Genomic DNA, 21,391 nt, shown 5'->3' with positions numbered 1-21,391 from the left:
AAATACATTATGAGCAGAAATAAATCTCCTAACATGCACAGAGAACAGCTAAGATAAAAGAATGCATATGGTAAACTAGGTGAATGTTTGTCATTAAAAGTGTGATACTAAAGCCAGAGCACGTCTTTGGGGCAAAGGAGACCGTATATTTGCACTTGTGTTTATCAATACTCTGGAAGACGCGAGCTATTAGGCAAAGATTTTCAGAAAGATGTCCCATCTTTTTATTTTTTCTAGTGAATTCAAAGCTGATGAAAGACACTGTGTTGAAAGCCCTTGGGAGTAAAATGCTGCTTGAAAGGAAGATTAGTCTTATGCCTATGCAAAGACCCAGTGAACAACAGGCCAGAGTTCAGTTCCCAAATCTTGCATTATCTCAGGCAATATCCTTAATTTTTGTGCACCTGTGTTCCATCTCATAAACAGATATAAGTATGAAATAAGATAAGAAAGGGCTACTTTAAGGCCAGAAGGGACCATCGTAATTAAGTATTCTGACTTACTGCACCACACTACAGGCAGCAGAAATTCCCTGAATTAATTCCTAAATTAAATCATCACTGAACAGATAAAACTCTTCAGAAAAACAACCATCCCTTACTAAATAATGTGACTAGCAAATGGGGATGTCAATTCTAGTTTCTCTGTAATTAAAAAAACCAAAACCCACTCCCAAAAGAACTGATGACAATTTCCTGCTGATCACTCCTGTCTTTTGAACCTTGTACAGCAGACTACACCAAGCAGGCTTCTCTAAATCTCATTTGGTTTCAGAGGGAATGCAAGGCAGCTATCACTTAAATGCATCTGTATTTGACATTTCTGCCTACAAAGCTGCACTGGTCACAGACCGTATCTCATCATGTCCAGCCAATCCAATTACGCCAAAACAGCTTCTTGTAAGGACCTATATGCAGCTCTTCCTTTGACACTAAGGTTTAACAGTGCCATTTTTTTTGCAGCTCTTTGTGACGTTGACTCTTGCCCTGTGGGATCTGGATTGAAGCTAACCAACTCATTTTATGCAGGGCACAGAACAGCCACAAAGAGCTGTGAAGCTGCTACTTTTCCTCACAATCTTCTGATAAAACATCTGATTCCAGTATGGTAGGGCATACTAATAAAAACCAGGCTAATAATGGAACCAGTCTGTGGTACAAAACAGAGTAGCTACTTTAGCTAACTAAACATACTTCCTGTCCTAAGCCAGCATCACAACACGTTGTTTCAGCTACTACACGTCTCTTTCGGAGTACTTTCCACTGATTAAAAGGGACCAATCAAATTTCTGTGAGAGCTGCACAGATGAACTGAAGGAATGGCAAAGTGGATTTGGGGAACAGGAGAGGTCATCTGGGGAAAATACTCCAAAATCAGCCCAATTTTAAATTCACTCATGAAAGGAACAGTAGCATGAAGTTACCATTTCATAGCAGTACTGTTTGGATGTGGCAGAAAGGCATCATCTTTTTTTTCTTGAAGTAATCTAAATGGATTTGATTTACAGATGCTGGGAGCTGCAAAGTGACAGCAAAGGAAGGCAAACACCTACTTTAGTATCTCTAACTAGGTGTTGCAGTTCTGTCATAACAAGATATATTTCAGGCAGAATGACCTTTCACATCAACAATGTCACAAGATAGTTTCAGGTCAGTGGGTATAAGACAATGTAAATAAACCAAACTCAGCCTATGTCGGATACAATTAAATAAATGACATATGGAAAAAAAGAAACTATGGCTCTACTGTATTTTACTGTCAGGTCTTCTAAATTAGTCCCATTTTGTATTCTTTTATCAAGTTAAGCACTAATGAAGGACAGAAGGAGAATGAATATGAAAAAGGAAAGAATTTAGGAAGGGTAGCAGGGACATACTGCATATTTCCAAGACATTTCCATCATGCAACAAAGTTATTGCACCATTAGATTGCAACTAAAATACACTCTTCTCAGTGAAAAGATTTATACTTGCCTCCACAGCTTTGATTACACCTTCAGATTTACTAGATTTTCTTTCTAAAACACTAGCTAGTCCTCAAAAAAATTGCAAAAACTAAACAAACCTACTATCCACATTTGTTGAAGCAATAAATAACACTTATCTGTTGAATTACATCCTATTTTAGGTTGATTTTATACACCATTCTAGTTATGGATACCATCACACCACATTAACTAGTTTTGGTAATTTTGCTCCACTGTTTTGTGGTTTCATGCCCATAAACAAGATTTGATCTTCTGTAATTACTACAGCTATTATTTATGGATTTTTTTTTTTTGTGGAGCCCTTTAGTATGTTGATTTCAAATGAAGGAATGATACACAGCAAACAGGAGGAACTCAAACTGCTATAGGCTATAATACTGTGAGACACACTTAAAAAAAAAACACCAAAAACCAAAAACCAAACCAAAACAAAAAAACACCAAGAAAGCAAAAAAGCAAGCAAGAAAGAAATATGAAAACCTCAAGCCATATTTGATCCTAAATTCAGAGCCAAAATCCTTTAAAGTATGGGGAGATTATACAACTCCCTCAGCAGAATTCTAGGCTGGGCCACAGAACCCACGGCTTCATGCCATCAATCCTAATCTTTGTTTGAGATCTGAAACATTCTCTCCAACAGTTTTCAGTCACATTGCAAAATTGTGAGAGGAAGATGAAAGGCAGATTCTCCCCGCCTCTCTTACACTAACCCCAGGGCCTAGAAACATCAGGACTTGATTTAACCAAACACACACTGGGCCAGAAAAATGATGAGTGATACTAGGACTTGACTGACATGCAGAAGACTTCATCTGATTCATGGTTTTCCAACACAATCATTGGATCACCTCAAACTCTTGAGCAGTTTATGCCCAAATTAGATAGCCAGACAAAAAGCATCCTCTCACTGGCCAAAATGACAGCAAAGTCAGCAGAGAGCCTGTCAGTCAAAATGCTTCCTCACTGGGGAAAAGCACACGCACTACCAAATAAACAGCAACTTCACAGCTTCAAGCAGGCAACATCTTCAAGAAGCTAAGCCCCTGGGACCTCCTCCGTATAAGGCAACTCATCCTTGCAGAGCTACTACCAACAAAAAGGCCTCTAGACCTTCCTTCTTAATCAGCTGAGCTCCTCTCCACTGCATCTCTCTTCCAGCAAATTCACTGTCTCAGTCTGTACCACATAAAGGCTGGACCAAGCTAAATCTGCTGGCTCCCAAACAGGCTCCTTAAGCCTCTCGCAAATCAAGAATAGGATGTTTGTTTCTAAATCTCTAAAGGAGGATTAGGCAGGAAGATTATAATCCTAACCAGTCTCACACCTGCCACTCATTCTGAGTGAAGGAGAGATGCATTTTAGTATCTGGAAATTACTAGCAGATGACCCTCTTCATCCAAGGTTAGGATATCACAGGTTACAGAAGCTAGCTCCCTTGTTTCTTGGCTGCATGGGAAAAAAGTTTTCTTTCTGTGAAACAAAAAAAGTGAATATAATTGTTTTAGTTCCAGTGACACTGTTCCCTTCCTTCGTCATTCTTTTTTGCCAGTACCATCTCTCAGTAATTGGGTCTGATCTGAGGAAGAACTAGAGCAGCTGGGCTATCTTCTGAAAATTCCTCCCTTCATCTCCCTCTACTTAAGTGCCCCAAACAAAAAATTAGGTCAGTGAGAGACTTTTTCGTATATGCTCTCTGACCTGCTTTGATCATAAACTCTGCGTTTTATATTATGTTTACATGTAAGTCCTATTATAATTATGTCAGAGCCTCCAAATACAATCTTAGCAGAAATTAAAGTGGTAATGTTCAGAGAACCATTTATCTTTACACAACTGTAGGAGTTTCAGCAGAGCTGTTGTTACTTTTGAGGGGGAATTGTGCAGGCTTCTTGTCAATTTGGTTTAGGTCACCTAAATGAAGCCAAATTACTCTTACCATCTCCAGCTGCTGATGACTGCACGTACCGCTTTCTCTACATTTACTTTAATCCATCGGACAAGAGCATAACAATATTCCTTCGGTGCACCTCCTACAAGTAGGGTATGGGAAGAAAAAAAAAAAAACACACAAGAAAAAAACCCCATCACTTGCAGCATCTTTACATGTAATAGTAACAGTCTCTTGGTGCCATCATCAGCCATGGCATTTCATTCACACAGAACACTTGTGGGCACATCACATATGCTTTTCCATTCAATGTATTTTTAAATGTTTCCCAGGCAACTGTTTCAATACAATATGCCTCCTTGGCAACCTGGTACCCACAAATGCCATGCCAGTCTCCCTCGTCCTCTTTTTAGGTCTTCCCATCTTGGCATATAAATGTCACGCGGCTTGATTTTCTATATACAGCCACACAGGTACTGATCTGTCCTTATACTTGAAAAGGGAAGGCTGAATTGAAAACATGAGTTGTACACTGGACTCTGCACATTAACAAATTCAGGCTCTGGTAAGCTACCAGAGGAAGCAGGTTTCAAAGGCAATGACTTTTCATTGAAAAGACTATGCCACCTACAACTAAAATTAGGGAGAACCTACAAAACTGCCTCCACTCAGCTGACTTTCTCTGGAAACAGCAATGAGCCTGTACTTCTCAAATTGAAACTGCATGTCATCTTTAGTCTCCTGACTATGCTAAAGGAAGTCTTACACAGCTTTCATAATTTTGTGGCTTGAATTGTAATACATCATGTTGATGAAAATAGTCAGACTTTCCCATTTCACTACAGACAGTGATTAGCACTATACTGAGTGAGCCAATATGATTGAGTTACTCTTTCCAGTGCTACATTTGCTGCCACTAGGCTGTAGAGGAGATATGCCGTAAAGTCCATTTGCTGCAGAAGCTTTCACTGATGCTCTACTATACATACTTCTGTCTCCTGTGGTATCTTTGGAGACATTTTCCTTTATGACATTTAGCTGAATGGACACGCTGGTCCTTGAGTGAAGTCACAGACTATTTGACAAGGACAAAAAATCATCAACATATAAACCAAGCACTGATTAGATAAAGTAATTAAAACATAATGTTTCAGTTTTCTAGCAAGGCACAATTTCTTCTGAACATTTTTATCTGATACAGGAGCTATCACTACAGACTACAGAACCAATGATATTTCAGGAGGACTAAAATTATCTGCGAGCATCAGTCACCATAAAAAAAAAAGTTTTAATAAAAACTGCATATGCTTTATCCTCAAAGCAGTACATTCAAAAAAATAATAGCTCATGCATGCAATCATATCAGGCTCTGAGAGAAACCTAGCAGAAACTATGGCATCTCTTCTTCATTGATTACTCCATAACAACAGCTGAAAATTACAATTTTTCCAGGCTATAAAGTGCCTAGCACTCCAAATTCTACACCGGCAGCAAAAATCTCCTCCCTGTCTGTGAGTTGTTGTATCTGTAATAGAGACCCTGCATTACCAGGCTTTCTAATTCTTCCCAAATGCAGAAGCTCTCATTCAGTGTTGCAGCTGTTGGGTAGGAAATCAGAAATAGCAGAAGGCGGATTAGTTGATAATGTACCAGTTCTTCCCCAGCAAATGCTGGCACCTGCGTTTTACACTCTCCTCTTTCCCTCAGCCCAGGAAAAGATCACTTGGTTTGTTTGGCAGGCAATTTATAGGCTTTAGTGATTGTGGAATTGCAAAAGGATTAGAATTTGTTATAATAGCCCTTTCTTCCTGAGAGCAAAAGTTAAAACTGAGGCCCACTTTACAGCAAGAATCAGGGACCATGTAAGTAAAGATTAAGTGTGTGCAGCTTGATGAGACTCTACAGGGAATAGATAACTACACATGCTGGCACTCCATTTACAAGGAAATCCCTAAAGATAATCTGTAGAAGCATTCTAGCTTCCAAAAGCTCAAATCCCTTGACCACTGGCTCAAATCCAGTCAAGGCTGCTGCTGATAAAGACTACTCTTTGCATTTCTATGAGAACTTTTTTCTAAGATCACAAAACATTCTAATTATTAAATTATGCAAGACCCAAAGTCAAGCAAGAAGTAAGGGGATTTCCACATCAGTGGAGGATACAGTAGATATGATCTTGTACAACATGGTAGAACCAAGAACAGGTCCTATTCTACACTTCACCTTCATGCTGTAAGTACACGATTAATTCTGGAAAGATGCAGATGAAAAATACTGAGTACACATAATGGACAAAGATTTCTAGACTGCTCATTTCAAATCTACAGGTAGTTACAGATGCAGACACAGCAAGAATGAAAACATTCACTGACATGCCTGCCCTCGTAGGTTATAATGGGTATCCATTAAACAGATAACAATAAAAAAAAAAAATCTTACAGCATCAAGTTTTCAGTTAAATCCACAAAATACAAAAACACCTACAAGCTATAGTTGCTACAGAAGCAAGGTTTTTCCCTTTTGCTTTTTACCATCAGCAGCTGCAGTAATAATTTTCACTATTCTCTTTGTTATATTCTTTCATTTGTGCCCCTTATTGCACAATAACCATTTTTATGCTCACCCATAATAAAGCTTTTGCAAATGCTATAATGCATGACTCACAGTGCTAACAGTACCACACGGCAACACCTTCAGCATGAAAAACAGACTACACTTCTGATTGCTGTTTCAGGAGAAGTCATATCTAACAAAATAAATCTGTTGGTACAATGCATGATTTAGGAGCAGAGGATGGTCAAAGTAGTATCCAAGGGGTCATAAGACATCTAAAACACTAACACAAACATCACAGGAACAAAAGAAGAAACCCTGTGGCATAAACAATCATTAACATAGATACACCTAGAAATATGTAGAGGCCTGCAGACAGTAGCTCAATCTGATAGTTTTCACTGCCCCTCGGATTTTTTTAAAGCAAGTTTTTTATATTGTTTGCTGCCGCCAAGTGGCGATAATCAGTGCTGTGTCTTCTAATTCATAGCCGTCATTAAGGCCGACAAGTAAAAAACCCAAAATGAAATACTTTTTGGGTTGTCTTCTCCAATTAGCATCAGCAGTTGTGAAATCAAGTTTCTACCCTTCCTCTGTCGTCTCATTTTCAGCCGCTTACATGGCTGATCCCCTCTTTCAATCTACACTTTTGCTTTACTTGTATACAGTTCCTCTTGCTATTCTTTGCTCTGCATCTGCTGCCATCACCATCTTTCTTTCCACAGCAGGCCTAGAATCTTCAGATTCAAATTTACCCCTTGCCTCTGTTCAGCTTACCTTGTTCTGCCTGGAACTTTTGGGAGAAGGCCTTTCCCACCAAAGAGGGAAAGGAGGACCTATTTCCTGGAATCTCATTTCATCTCACTGGGAAGCAGGTTCTAAATGGCAACAAAAATGAAAGGCAGAACACTGTTTGTAACTGTCCCGGTATTTCTTGGGTACTGCAGTAGCTGTAACAAATATTAATATGGGAAAATGTTAGTCTGCACGACAGTGATTGGCTTTTCGATTGTCATTTCTTTCTTCCTGAATTTCATTCTCGTTTTAGTCTGCCTATCACATAGAAGAAATGCTAGCACTCTAGTATGACTATTTATTTTTTCAGCTGGGCTATCTATTGTAGAAACTTACACAGTTTCCATTAGTAACCAAACACTTTACACTTCTAAGATTTTTATCCTCACTCCTACACAAAAAGGAAACCCATTAATGCTCTTTTAATGCTATAAAATTAGTTATTACATATGGTCAAAGACAATACCTCACTATGGGTATGGACTCTCAGAAACACAAAGTACCTGAGTTAACACAGGAAAGCTGCAAGCTGGACTGAGCCTCCCAGACCTCTAGCTGCACTCTAACTGAATCGTCTTCAGCCTATAACACAGTCAGAGGTGGCTGTCTGGCTGTACCTGCCACTTCTCAGGTTAAATCTACCAATCTATTTCAAATGTGCATCTATGAACTCCGATATCTGAATGCCATTTTCCTGGTTCAGATCTGTTCAAGACATGTAGAAACTCAGGTCAACTGTTACTCGATACATTTTTGGTGGTCTGTGTGCCCAACACAGTTATTCACAGGCATAACTTTTACTACAGTGCTGCAGCCAATACCAACACCTCCTTGTTAGTCTGAAGAGAGAGTCCAAGGACAAAACGGTCCACAACACATTCAGCACTGCAGAAATGCAGTTATAGACAAGGAACGTGAATTTGGATTAATATTTTACCAATAACAAATCAGTTTTATGAAAAACAGCACTCTGTACCTGCTCTCCCTCATAAACACCTGTTATCAGGCAAACAGAATTTTTTATTTCCTTGTACAATTATTCTCGTATCGATTGTGAAGAATTTAATCAGCAGTTACTTTCTGATCCTTTTATCTAACTGTTGGAGAATTATGAAGAGTCTGTCATCATTTCTCTATTATGGCTGGTTTTAGAAAGGCTGCAGCCTGATTAGCGTGTCTATCCATTTCAAAAACTACCGGCGATGGCTCCGCTCTAACAAGAGCTTTATTTCAAGTCACCCAGCAACGTTCCTCCCAAAAAAGACAAACTGCATCACTTCAACAGATTCTTTCCTGAAAGTGAAATTAGATCGGAGATGCACTCCCAATCTACTTTACTATTTGGATTAACAATCTTTGGCTCAGCCTTATAGCGCAGTAAACAGGTCCTGGGTATCAGTACAGAAATCAGTTGAGCGATGAGGAGCAGAGCTGAGCCCACCGCCATTTTGTCCCACTCAACCCAAGCCCGGCACATTCTGCCCTCACCGACTGGCCCAGCCTGAGGACCACCCGCTAAACCGAGGTGAGCCTACACCAACAGGGCACGCTGCATTGCCACGACGGCCTCTCCACATCCAAGCCCCGCATCCACCAAAACGCTACAAATACATAAAGTTTAAGGAGTAAAGGTAATACGAAAAGGATGGCTTTCGAAGCAGACAAGCACCTAGCAACTGAGGGTACTACAGGCCCCGTCGAGCTCAGCGCGGCGCTGACCGCAGCGGAGTGGCCAGGGAAGGGCGGGTTTCCCCTCAAGAGAAAGGGCGGGTTTTCCCTCAGGTCGCGGCTGGCGGCCGTCCGCTGCCCTCCCCCCGCGCCGTTCAGTCAGGGCGGCTCCGAAGGCGGAGCGGCAGCTGGCGGCACTGCGGCCGGCCCGCCCGCCCGCCCAGAGGCTCTGCCCTGGCAGCGGGCCAGGCGGGAGGAGGAGGAGGAAGAAGAAGAAGAAGAAGAAGAAGACGAAGAAGAGGAAGAGCCAGCGCCAGCAGCCCACTCTGCCCGCCCGCGGCCGCCAGCGCCCTCCGCCGGCGAGGCGAGGGGGAACTCGGAGGCGGCGCCGCCCCCGCCCAGGCGCGCGCAGCACCGCCCCTCGCCCGCCCAGAGCGGGGCTGTAGGAGGCGGCCGGGCCGGGCGGGCCCCGCGCCTCAGCCATGTCTCAGGAAGGAGCCGCCAAGCTGCGCCTGAAGCCCCGGAAGGCGCCGGCAGCCTGCAGCCGGGAGCCCAGCCCTGGCCGGGAGTCCCCCCGGCGGCGCCAGTGAGTCCGGGCCGGGTGGGAGAATGGGTCCCTCGGAGGGGCCGGGAGCAGCGCCGGCTCAGCCGCCCCGAGCCCCCGCCCTCCGCCTCCCCGCCGGGGCCCGAGCGGCCGCTGGAGGCCGGAGGGCGTCGCCCAAGCCGGGCCGGGGTCGGGGCGCAGACGCTCCCGCCTGTGTCAGGCGCCGCAGAAAAGGGCCCGCCCTGCTCTCCGTCGGCCCCCGTTGCCGTGAAGATGCAGCTGGGTCTTCGAACACACCTGCGACCCGAAGTGTTCCGTAGTCACGCCTCTAGCACGTTGCTGATTGTGTTAAAGGCTGCTTCATGAAACGGGGCCTGTAGTGCCTTTAAAAAATTGAGAAACCAACTGCAAAGTAAAGTGCAGTGGGCCCTGCGCCTTCTGCACGTTCTTTGGCACAGAATAGCACCAGCAAGGACGGGGCCCATGAGAAATGTTAACGTATGAAAATGAAGTCTTCTTTCTTCAGAATAAGGCTTACAGGAGACCAGAAATAATTCCTGTTTCTTCCAGCCCTCAAGTAAGGGAGGATTGAAGAAAGGCAGGGTGAAGAGGCAGTGAGTGGTTCAGTTCTTGTTTCAGCCTGTTAGCATGAGCAAGCACGCCGTCAGCTGTGCACCTTCCAAAAACAGGCCTCGAAAGACCTATCGCTCCGCTTTTTGAGGGCTTGTAAGACTTGTCTCTAGTTTCTTCTCAATGCAGCGTCATTCCTGGCCCCAAGAAAATGCATCAGTAAGGAGTGGCAATGCTGGAAATAGTACTCTGATATTAACAATCTATCCTTCTCTTGGAATTGCCTTTATACAGCATTACTAGTATAAAAACCTTTTAATGCTTACTTTATAGTTAAACCTTCCTAATGCCTTCCTAGGATGAATTAGATCAAGTTGTTCAGAAGGATAATGGGTAATTTCAAATGGCAGTATAGGAATGGCCAAGCGTACATGGGAACCAATGCAATTGCCATCCTCAGTGCAAATAGTTTGGTGATTTCTGTGCTCAGCAGGTGTCAAGGTCAGTATTTGAGAAGAAAAACTGGTGGCTATGCTTAACTTTCACTTGGAAGTGAAGAGAGTAATAAATACCTACATCTCATTTGTTACAAGTAGAAAGCAAGGCTTTTAGACATTCTTTTAAAAAATTGGGTAATTTTCTTGATAGCTGTATGAGTTACGTAAGTCACGGTAAACTGTAAAAATTAGTTTACGGGCTAAATAGTGTCTCTGTGTTCTAGAAGAATCTTGCTGTAGGCTAGATGGAGGTTCCCTTGGTACACAAATAGTATTATAAACAGCTAAATCTTTTCTCCACCACAGGCTGTCTTGCCTCTCTTTTAAACTCAAAAATCTGTATTTGCATACTTGCACCTACTGACAAATGGTTTTTACATGCCTCTTTGTGGTTTGACATGGCAAAGTTGTCAGGTATTACTCTTGGTTTAGCACATATAGGGCTACTTGATCAAGAGAAAATAGGTAAGAATGGAGCTTTATGTTGTACAAATGGAAAAGTTATAAGCATTTTCAATCATAAAGTCCCTGCCTTGGGCTTAGCCATTAACAAAAGGAAAGGGGTCACCACACTCGGCCATTGAATTGGGCTGAAAGAGGTTGATGCACTGTCAGCTACTGAAAGTTTTGAATTTTAAAACTTCTGCTTTGATAAGTTGCAGTTAAGGACAGCTACGTTTTTTGAAACATTAGCATTACAGGAGGGGTAAATCAAGTTAATTAAGAGGCAAACTTACAGCAATGCAGAATATTTTCTTCCCTCTCTCCCACCCTCAAACTATTGGACTGTCTCTCTCTTTACAGGATATTGGCTGACAGATGTTCCTGGTTTGAAAAAGAAGACTTAAATGAGTGTGAAAAAACATGGATTTTGTTACTGAAAGACATCGGTCAAGACTTACAATGCACAAATTGGCAAACAGTGCCTAGTTTTCCGGAGTTCCTTGGAAAGGTAGTGTGCTGTATCCTTGCTGTCTGCATGTTGTGTACTGCTTACAATAGTGACAGCCTGAATGATGATGATAACAGGGGAAATAAACTGAAATAGCTTTTACATAGATGTTGGTTTTCAGTCTCTACGTATAGTGGCGTGACTTAGCATTGTGTTGCAGGCAGTATAAGGACAACTACTAGGGGCTTTTTTTGGCAGTATGGCAAATTCTTCAGAATACTTTGCTGAAAAGAGGTGACGTGTGTAAGTATACTGACTGCTTATAAGCACTAGCATCTCCCTAAAGGAATGAAACTGGAAAAGGCAAACTGTAACAAGAGGTTAATTACACAGTAACAACTGTTACATTGCTCCCATAGTGTTAAGCAATATCATAATACAAAAAACATAGTCCTTCTAAAGTAAAATTTTTTTTCCCTGAACAGCATAGGTTGTTTGTTTCATCCTTAGTCTCTATGGGACATATTAAAAGAGTACCCTTATTGTATCAATTTCAGAATGTTCAGGGAAGACAGGTATTGCATAAACTCCAGGAAGTTCTTGATTGCTTTACAAGGGTTAGAGATGGATGTAAATAAAATGTTCTTTTCTTTAATGTAGTTTAGCCTTCTCAGTGCTTGTAATATGTTCAGCCTTGGTTTTATGTATTGATTGAACTGCATTTGTTTGAAGACATTGTGTACATGTGTGTGTCTCAGAGTTCTGAGGAAGAGAGTCTACGAAAACAAGAAGTCTTTACAACTGGAATGAAAGACTTTCACTGGGTATCTTTCCCATCTTTTTGCAAAGAAAAATGTCTAAACCCAAAGGATCCTAGCTCCTGTCAGCTAACACAGAGCCAGATCGACCATTTACATGAAGGACAGGGCCAAGCAGATAAACTGAAAAGTTTACTTCCTACAGCTGAGAAAACATGCTGCATAACTATCGCAGATCAAGACAAAAACATGGTTGGGGAAGAAACAAAAGGTATTTCAAAACTGGCTGCAAGTCCTAAATCATGTAAACTCACTCAACACAGAAGTTCTACACACCACTTGGTATTATCGCAAAGCTCTGCAAAAGGTTTTAGCTTTCAACAGTACTGCAGAGGGACTGTACAGAACAGCAAGGAAAACAGAAAAGAAAATGATAGGGAAGAGCTTCAAATACAAATGCATCAAGGCAATATTCCATTTGGTGAGGCCAGATACATGCCTGCAGAAGAGAAGCCTCCTCTTGTGAGCATACCTGGAACTGAAAGCTGCAAGAAGACTGAAAATCAGAGTGAAGGATCTTCAGCTCTTGACAGTTGTCCAATGTGTCTGGTTCATTTTAGCGGAACGTAAGTCTTTTCTAATAACTTCACAGTATACAAAACTCAAAATGGTTCTGGATGTGTTCTCCATATACAAAGTAATGAAAATAGACAAAACTTCTACTGTAAAGTACTTTTAAAATGTCAGAATTACCTACTTCTAATTCAGTTTAGAAGTTCACGAGTACTAGATTATACTGCTTCAAAAAGAAAGCTAAGTTTGAGCTCTCTGGTGAACCTTGCTGGTATATGCAGAATTAGCATTTTGAAATACTTGAGTATGAAAAGACTTTTTTTGTAAAATTGGTATCATAATCCAAAAACCATTCCAGTGCAGCATTCTTGATAATTAAAAGCTAACTTCAGAGCTAGATGGATTGATCTCATACCTGTCACTTTCTCTTCAAGATCTAGACTTTACTGTTACAGCTATATTGGTACCTGTTTAGTAAGTACCTGGATGCCTTTGGCTGAGCAACTGTGCTCTGAAGTTTAGATTTTGCTTTCAAGGTCTGGGCAAGACAGAAGGAGGCTGATTTTCCTAATGCAAGCCCGCATTAGTACAACTAAATGGGACTTCAGTCCTCCATTGCTGTCAGGCTACCTTTATAAAAAACCATAAATCCTCCCTCTCAGCAACTGAATATCTACTCTACAATAAGAATTATGTTGTCTCTTGAAATTACACCACTTAATAGTATTTAGGCTATCATGGTTGCTGAAAACATGGTTTTGAACAGGTTCTCTAACACTGCAAGATTTAGTGGCTGCAACTTTGTTTTCTTTTGTTTGGAGGCTGAAGAAGGAGACAAAAGGATGGCTTCATTAATATTTATAAAATTGTGGTCATTATATCAAGAGATTTAGACAGAAAGGCTAAACATACTTCAGGTCTTCATATTCAGTCCTGTGCTACTGGTAACTCTGTGCTGATTAAGATTAGTTTCAATTTTTATAATAGCCACTTTACAAAAAATTACTGTGATGTGGGTAGTGGGGAGGGTCATGGCACAATCACAGAAATAGCCCTCCAAAAAAGGAAACTGAAAGCAGACGCAAAAAAGCATCCTTCCTCTATCAGAAATTGCTTGTTTCCTGTATCCTCACATTGGAGTTGGATGTGGATTAAGGTAATGGTTTTCTACCCTGTATCAATAATAGCTTAATGTTTCCAAGGATAGCGTTACTTGTCCTGAGCATTATGGAGTGCGAGCATTGTCTTCTAGTAAATGACACTATCAAACTATCTAGCAGCAGGTAATAGCAACTGCAAGAGTTTGTGGCAGATTGCAATGCTTCTGAGCATAGGAATGACTTACCCATTAAGCTGCTAGAACACCTGTGATTGCTGAGGAAATGAGAGAGTGAAGGTGAAGAATAGTGTAAATGAAAGGATTTGGCCTTATTTCTCACTGAAAAAATGCTCTGTCTTTGCAGACTGTCGCAGCTGGATATTGATGGCCACCTTGCTAGGTGCTTGTCTGAAAGTGCAGATGATGTAATGTGGTAAATCCAGGAGAATGAAGAGCAAAGGAACAAGGCCAAGGATGAACCTTTCTCAAAGGAAAAGGAAAAGTGTGTCAAGGAAGCACGTCCTCATCTCAGACTTGCTTAAGGATCACAAACTAGTAACTCAATAGAAGGTCAAGTGGCACCTGCCTGTTTGGGGTCTTTTTATTTTAAATCCTCTCAAATGCATGTAAAGTAGTTCTGGTTCTGAAAATGGTGCTATAGGATGTCCCAGAGACCCCCAGGGAAAGCAGTCTGGGCACTCCTAGAATCTGATATTTCTAAAAAAAAAAAATGTACTACTGTAAATCCCTGAAGAACCTGTTTTGTCTGATGCACCACAGGGGTTCTGAATCTCTAAGCGTAGAAGCAAGCAGCTAAACAAAAGAGAACTATTATTTAATCTAATCCAAAAGTTTACTGACCTTTTTCTTCTAAACAGGTAATATGTGAAAAAGCATAATTAAAGTCATTCAAAGCTTAGATATTAAAATAATGAAAAATGCTAAGTAAGAATTTGTTTGTACAATAGTTGATTCTGTGAGTATATCTACATTAAAAGAAAACACAACCAGACCAAATAAGGGGTGTGTTGGTTTTTTTTTATCACAGCTAAATTCATAACCTTTGTAGGTTTCTAAGTCAGGATCCACTTGATTAACATGACTAGTCTCAACTAACTAAGCTCCAGAAAGAAATTTCTCCTGCCAGTATCACAAGATTCAATATAGTCAATCAGTCAAAAACAGCTGCATTTGTATCAGTTCCAACCTCCCCCATAGAAACCATCAATGTTTGAGAATAAAGAACACCTGCGGGTTTGCTTTGGCTAGCAGGTATCCAGAAGACCCATCTACTATTTTGGTAACTTCTTAATAGTAGCAGGTAAACCTTTTGTAAGCTTGAGAAAAGCAACCTTTTCCATGAATGACAATAAATGACACTTAGTGGTAGTTTAATAACGCAAATGGAAGGGATGAAAGAAAGGAGTAGGTTGTTCATTTTCCCCAAGAACGGTTAACTGGTTACTGGACAGGCTGCCCTATTCATGCAGTACACCACTTCTCCTGACACAGCCTTACAGCTCAAAGTAGTTTCTTCTCAAAAGAGCTGTATACAAGAGTAGTATGGTTGTGCCTGTTCCAGCTATTTTGAGATCACAACTGCTTTTGCATACAGTGAAGAAAACTGCAACTCTGATTAACAAACTTCAGTATCTGAATGGTTTTCTGTCTCAAACCTCCACCCTGGACCTCAAAAACATACAGTTCAGGTGCAATGCAAAGATACAGCATTAACACAGAATACAGTATCAAAACACAGGAAGAATCCTATAGATTTAATTTACAATGGGGTCTCTTTAAAAAGTGCAAGTTGGACATGTCACAGTTTACTGATAAATAATAACAGTCTATTAACTTTTTCATTAAAGTCTTTAATAGATGTGCAAGAATATAAATGATCTTAGCTGTTATGGATTAGTATACCATCTTCTGCACAATTAAAACTGGTCAGCAAAGATCCCAACTAATTAATTATACAAAACTACAAGAACATATTTACTGTTTTACAATCATTAAATTAGCTAGAATTTTCATTTACTATTTCAAATAAGACAACTATATATCATTACCAGATCCATTTGTAATATATTAGGATTTTTTTCCAAACCACACATTTAATTACATCCTTCATTTTCTTTTATTTATAAAACAAGTACTTTATATAAAAAATTTCCCCTTCATCATGAACAGAACATTATTCAAACACTTGCACATGAGCAACCAAACTTGTATCCAGCAAACTATTTGGCAACACAGCAACATTGTAAATGCCTGTAAATTTTTAAATAAAATCAAGTAGTCTTTACAATGTTTGTTTAGCAAATGTGTCTTTCTGTTCTTCCTTCCCTCCCTCCCCAAATGTTCTGAAACCTAGAAAAAAGGTTAAAAAAAAAACCCCCAACCCACATTTCTAGTATTTCCATTTTAAAGTCCTATGCCCTAGCATGTCAAAGGACAGCTTAATCTGTCATATTTCCATTCATGAGCTGCCTGCAGTCACTCCGATAACTATTGATTAGTTTTATTACCAGGGGCGTTGAAAACACTGAAAGAAAAATTATTCAGGGTAAATAAAGTAATTGCCAGGGAGAAGGGAAACAAGGAGTAATTAAAAAAGGTCAGATTACGTTTAAAAGGTAAATGTTTCCTTTAGTAGATAATAAAGTATCTAAAGTCCAGGCATGTGAGGCAAGTACTTCTTACTGGTTAAATTATTTAGTGCTGATTAAAACACATTTTGCTTAATATGAAAAGCTACAGTCCAACACAGAGAAACCCACAACTTAAATCTGAATGGGATTAATATAACTAAATAGCCACAGGTCTGCATAACTGTGGCTAATGAGGGGATACAAAATGTAGATTGTTAATCAATGATTAATTGAAAACTTTAAACAATGTTTTGGCAGTCTTGTCCTAGCACCTCATGACTTGGATGTGAATCCGAAAGATGTCATGTTCAGCACCTAATGCAATGCTGTACCCTGAGAAAACCATATGTTAATGTAAAGAAAGTGAAAGCGTTGCAATTTATGCTGCATTTTACACCAAATTAGGCAAGATGTCATGGCACAGGGTTTCTCATTTTCTCCTTCCCACATAATTGTTTTCCTGTCTCTACAACCCACACAATATAGTTAAACCAAAACCTAGCAAAAAGAAATACTGCCTCTGCTGTTGTTACTTACAGAGGCAGGTAACTCTTCACAAGCATCCGAAGTTTCAGACAGCAACGCACACTTACTAATCCTCAAATGCAGCGACATGAGCTTTTCCAAGCTGATTAATTGTTAACCTTTTTGATGTAATCTATCCTCTCCCTGCCCCTCCCACCTCCCCCCACCCCCCCGTTTCCATGAGAAGGGATTTGGTAGTTATCTTTTGTTTTATTCAATTTCTTCGGTATTCATTTTTCTTCCATTAAAAAAAATTACTACTTTGATGCAAATCATTTTACCAAAACATCCCATTCTCTTACGCAGAATGATTAGTTATTAATATACACTGAGTAATTGTAAGCAGACGGTTTATCATAAGTAGGAGGTGTGCTTTATCAGGAGAGTGTATTCTATATTATGGTCATTCTAGATTTACTATTTAAACTTTAAGGCTATGCTTTATTACGCTTTTGCTCTATTTCTGAATATTGTATTGTTGATAAAAATACTTTTCAAAAATCTAATATACAACACAACATCATCGTAGGTGTAGGCACTGCTTAAGTATTTTCAGAAATCCTTTGTGTGCAAATTTAGATTTCTTCAATCTATACATTTTGGTAAATTTGGAGTTTTAAACAACAGATTGGGAAATTGATACTGTAAATTCTAATTTGGAATTAATATTGCTGAGTCACTCTGCATGTCAAATTCTATAAAGATGCAAATGAACATTAGGCTGCAGCTGTGAACTGCATGTTTCACATGTAAATGGTTACTTAATATTAACAAGCAGAACTTACCAGGTTTAAGAACGTTCCAAATATGTAATAATTCTTCAATGCAGTTTATCCATTTAGGCACTTAAATCTTGTACCCAAATTTATGTTTTGATTGCTAATAAAACACAACTCCTTTTAAATATATCTGAGACGTTTAGACAGGTACCACTTGTGAAAAAAGGCATCAAAAATAAGCTTCAACACCACCGTAATATATTTTATTCTTCAGGATGTTACACTGTAATATTCTTCAATTGCATCAAATGTTTGTAGAAAGTGTGTAGATCTCAAAGTTGTTCAGAATCTCCTTTTCCAGGGATGCAATGAACGTTTCAATCCTTCATGAAACAGGCACAAAATGCAAATTCCTTCATTAATGAAGCCAGTTGTGTCAGTGCCCAGAACTTAAGAATCACTAAGTGGCAGAAGACACCCACCAAAATCATTATTCTCTTCTTTGATTTTCAGCAGCAATTTTTTTTTTAATCATTGGTCTCCATCCAAAATCTTAACAGTTCCCCAGCCTCGCATGCATATACTGTAGTTAAGGATAAATTTAAAGGTCATTCGCATTGTCCACAATGAAGATGTCACTCCTTCATACTGTTTCTTCCGTTGACAGCAACAATGGATTAATATACTCAAATCCTTCAAATTCTGACTGATCTATTCGCTTTATTATATCTCTGCAAAACAAATAAAACCATTTTTAGTTTTATCAACTGCAAATACTATTTTTGTTGCTGCACTTCAAATAACAAAATACCTTACAGAAATGTATGTATGTGAAGTTGTACAGAAGCAACAATAAATGGGCAAAAAATAAGTCTCTGAACATACAAATACTTAACAGTAATGTTTTATCCCAGTATCTAAACCAATGTGACTGGAAATTTTGAAACATCTGATAAAATGTTTCTTCTGCCCTTCCAGTCAGGCAACATGCATACTTACAGGGCCCAAAAAGAAGCACATAAGTGACTGCTGTTTTATAATACCAGTTTACAAATAAGAACAATATTTTGCTGTCAGCAAGGGCTGCTAGTGTTATATGTAAGAAATACTACAAGAGAGTCAAGCACAAAACTAATACTTATTAGAAAATACATATTGTATGCACAGGAAATCCAAGGAAAGACTTATAAATTGATGTATATAAAAGAAATTCTTTTAAGATGTATTGTTCATGAAACTTCCCACTATAGGTGCACATACACCTGGTATTTGTCATTTTGTTGTCAAGCAGAACCTGTAAAGCACAAATATTGCCTTGCAATTCTTTGGTGTCACACAGAAACAATAACTGAAGCACTTCACACTTTGGTTTCCATTCAGCTATTCACATCATATACGCTGAACTCTTGAGAAAGAGAGAAAAGGTTGTGAACTATGGATCTATGATATATAGGGAACACTTTTACAAAATTCAAGCTTGGGCACCTAGGCACACAAATATCCACAGTGAAATCTCCAAACACACAATTACTTGAGGATGAACACCTGCTACCCAAGAACACAGCATGAGAAAGAGCCTGCAACAGTAAATTTATTACCACTGGAGTAGACACAAACAGATTGCTAGTTACAGTGTTCACTTTTACAATCACAAATGTAATCAACATAACATTTATTTGTACAAATAAAAATTCCTTGACCAACTAGATAATCCTGGGGGTTGACCTAGGATTAGCAGGCACTTTATGAAAGAGGCTTTGAAACAGTACTGTCTTTCTTTCAGAGCAGTTTAGCTTTGTTGTGTACCAACAAAGAAGAGGGAAAACTGATAGAAGCACATAGGCTGGAACATGACAATCTGGTGCCTTTCATTAGGAAAGCCTTTGGATAGTACGCAACAGCCTCTGCTTGCCAACATGGCATCCAACTCTATGCAGTACTTCAGACAGTATCTAAGAAAGTAGAAATCATAAATCCATTATTAAAATCCCAGTTCCAAAAGCAGTGCTTTAGAATCAGCTTTATTAAAAATCTGATTAGTCCCAAATATTCATTCTAGAGTACCATCCATCAGTAACTCTACAGACTTGAGTCGGAAATTGTAAAGAATGCAAAGCGCTGGAAACTTATGAAATATGTTTTCTTCAAACATGAAACCAGTGAACAGGATAACAGGCTGAAAACATCTGGAAAAGAATGCATTATAGTTTTCAGCAGAGGCCATCTAGTCAGATAAGGAAAGATGAACATAAATAAGTGAAATACACTAGGAAAATACAATAAACACGTGTATAATGTGCAAGCAAATCTTTGCTACTCTCTCATAGTAAAGCTCACCTAAAAATCCTAGCTGCACAGATTTCAGGATTGAGTCTTAGATTTTTAATAAACCCAAAATCTCCTTTGATTCATTTCACTTCTATCAAAGTATCAAAGTGCTAAATAAGCAGCAGAAAGTTTCGTTGTTTTTTTGATAGAACAGCACAAAAGTTTCAAAACAAAACACACCCTACTATGCTCTTTAATGAGAAACAATATTTTAAAGTTCTTTAAAAGGTGTATTCTAAGTGCCATCTGGCATTAGCGTCACACATTCAAGCCTTGAAAAAAAAAAATGCACCTTAGGGAAAAAAAAAAAGAATGGACCCCCCCAACTGTTGCGTTCCTCAGCACTTAGATTCTCTGATGCTCACGCTGACGTCATTTGGCCCAGCCTCCCCCCTTAGCTCTGGTAATACGTTTATCAGACACATGCAAAATGCTTCACAGGCAAATAAAGTCAACAAGACCATTTTTTCCTCTGACATTTTCCCCCATTGCATAGAGCTTCCTCTTGTTTTTCCAAAGGAAGTTCAACTTCCAATTTTAGATTTTTTTCACTTCAGTAAACCCTCAAAACTATGTACAATTATTCCCTTAAAGAGTTTGGGCAAGCTAAGTCTCCCATCTAACTACCAAAACTATAACCTGTCTTCTTATATGCCACCTTGTATCTGAAGGAACTTTCTTCCTTTGCGTACAGCAATCCCTCATCAGCCTTCAAATGCCTTTATTAAAGCATACTTTTTCTTCCTGCAAAATTTTTCCATACCACATTTAAATAATAGCAGGAAAACTTCACAGAAAGCTATCTCAAGCTTATTCTGAGACCCAAGGAGTTATGCATCAATTGTTTCTCCCAAGTACAGAAAGGCAACCTGCCTGGGTCGGGAATCAAATTTCCATCTCTTCTTTCAGTGCCAAGCACACGCTCAACAGCAAATCCATACTGCATTCTGACCTTTGATTAGACTACTAGGCAGTCTTCGAATATATAAGTAGTATGATAAGTTATGCAAGATATGTAGGATACAAAGAAATTCAAATTTACTTTAACTTGACTATGTTCTAATGCTAAGTACATAGTATCTTCTTAGTAATTTTCAAGTATTTTAGAAATTAACTTCTTAATATGCAATTGTATTTGGGGAAAAAGAAAAACATACTCATCATCTGGGGTTAGCTGCACAGGTTCGCTGGTGAACTGGGTATCAAAGTTATCCAAACCATAATCATCTGTGATCTGAGGCTGAAATGGAGGGGTTGCTTGCTTCTTTTCCAGCTAAGAAAAAAATGTAATGGGGAGGGGAAAAATTAAAATATTGAATATTTACAAAGTCCCCTAAGAACATC

General features: G+C 39.4%; 2 protein-coding genes across 5 annotated transcripts in view; one reads left to right on the top strand and one right to left on the bottom strand.

Annotated features, from left to right (window-relative positions):
- Positions 1-9,024: 9,024 nt before the first annotated feature.
- FAAP20 (FA core complex associated protein 20) lies at positions 9,025-16,099 on the top strand. Of its 3 annotated transcripts, none has more exons than XR_012778288.1 (5): positions 9,025-10,224; positions 10,339-10,506; positions 11,307-11,454; positions 12,127-12,778; positions 14,189-16,099. XR_012778288.1 is itself a non-coding variant. In XM_075520224.1 (5 exons), the coding sequence occupies exons 2-5, from the start codon at positions 10,217-10,219 to the stop codon at positions 14,259-14,261; spliced, it is 855 nt and encodes a 284-aa protein (XP_075376339.1). In that variant the 5' UTR covers positions 9,041-9,477; positions 10,006-10,216; the 3' UTR covers positions 14,262-16,098. The 3 variants fall into 3 exon arrangements, 2 of the variants coding, with proteins under 2 accessions (XP_075376339.1, XP_075376338.1); XM_075520224.1 differs by lacking the exon at positions 10,339-10,506 and having other exon boundaries at positions 9,041-9,477; positions 10,006-10,224; positions 12,153-12,778; positions 14,189-16,098; XM_075520223.1 differs by lacking the exon at positions 10,339-10,506 and having other exon boundaries at positions 9,041-9,477; positions 12,153-12,778; positions 14,189-16,098.
- Positions 16,100-18,217: 2,118 nt separating this feature from the next.
- PRKCZ (protein kinase C zeta) overlaps positions 18,218-21,391 on the bottom strand; it is a 70,846-nt gene continuing 67,672 nt past the window's right edge. For both annotated transcript variants that reach the window (XM_075520222.1, XM_075520221.1), the window contains 2 exons: positions 21,205-21,320; positions 18,218-18,450 (listed from right to left, as the gene is read on the bottom strand). In XM_075520222.1, coding sequence (XP_075376337.1) covers positions 18,363-18,450; positions 21,205-21,320 — 204 coding nt within the window. In that variant the 3' untranslated portion in view covers positions 18,218-18,362. The remainder of the gene's footprint in view (positions 18,451-21,204; positions 21,321-21,391) is intronic.

This window comes from Mycteria americana, chromosome 18, assembly GCF_035582795.1.
Source record: "Mycteria americana isolate JAX WOST 10 ecotype Jacksonville Zoo and Gardens chromosome 18, USCA_MyAme_1.0, whole genome shotgun sequence".
NCBI classification, from domain to species: domain Eukaryota; kingdom Metazoa; phylum Chordata; class Aves; order Ciconiiformes; family Ciconiidae; genus Mycteria; species Mycteria americana.
This window is presented reverse-complemented; position numbering and strand designations above follow the sequence as displayed.

What these genes read in the sequence shown, in the direction of transcription:
- FAAP20 (XM_075520223.1), top strand. Translation starts at nt 9,374, where the DNA reads ATGTCTCAGGAAGGAGCCGCCAAGCTGCGCCTGAAGCCCCGGAAGGCG. An exon ending in GAGTCCCCCCGGCGGCGCCA is followed by an intron (nt 9,478 to 11,306) that starts GTGAGTCCGGGC and finishes CTCTCTTTACAG; the next exon opens with GATATTGGCTGACAGATGTT. An exon ending in TTCCGGAGTTCCTTGGAAAG is followed by an intron (nt 11,455 to 12,152) that starts GTAGTGTGCTGT and finishes TGTGTGTCTCAG; the next exon opens with AGTTCTGAGGAAGAGAGTCT.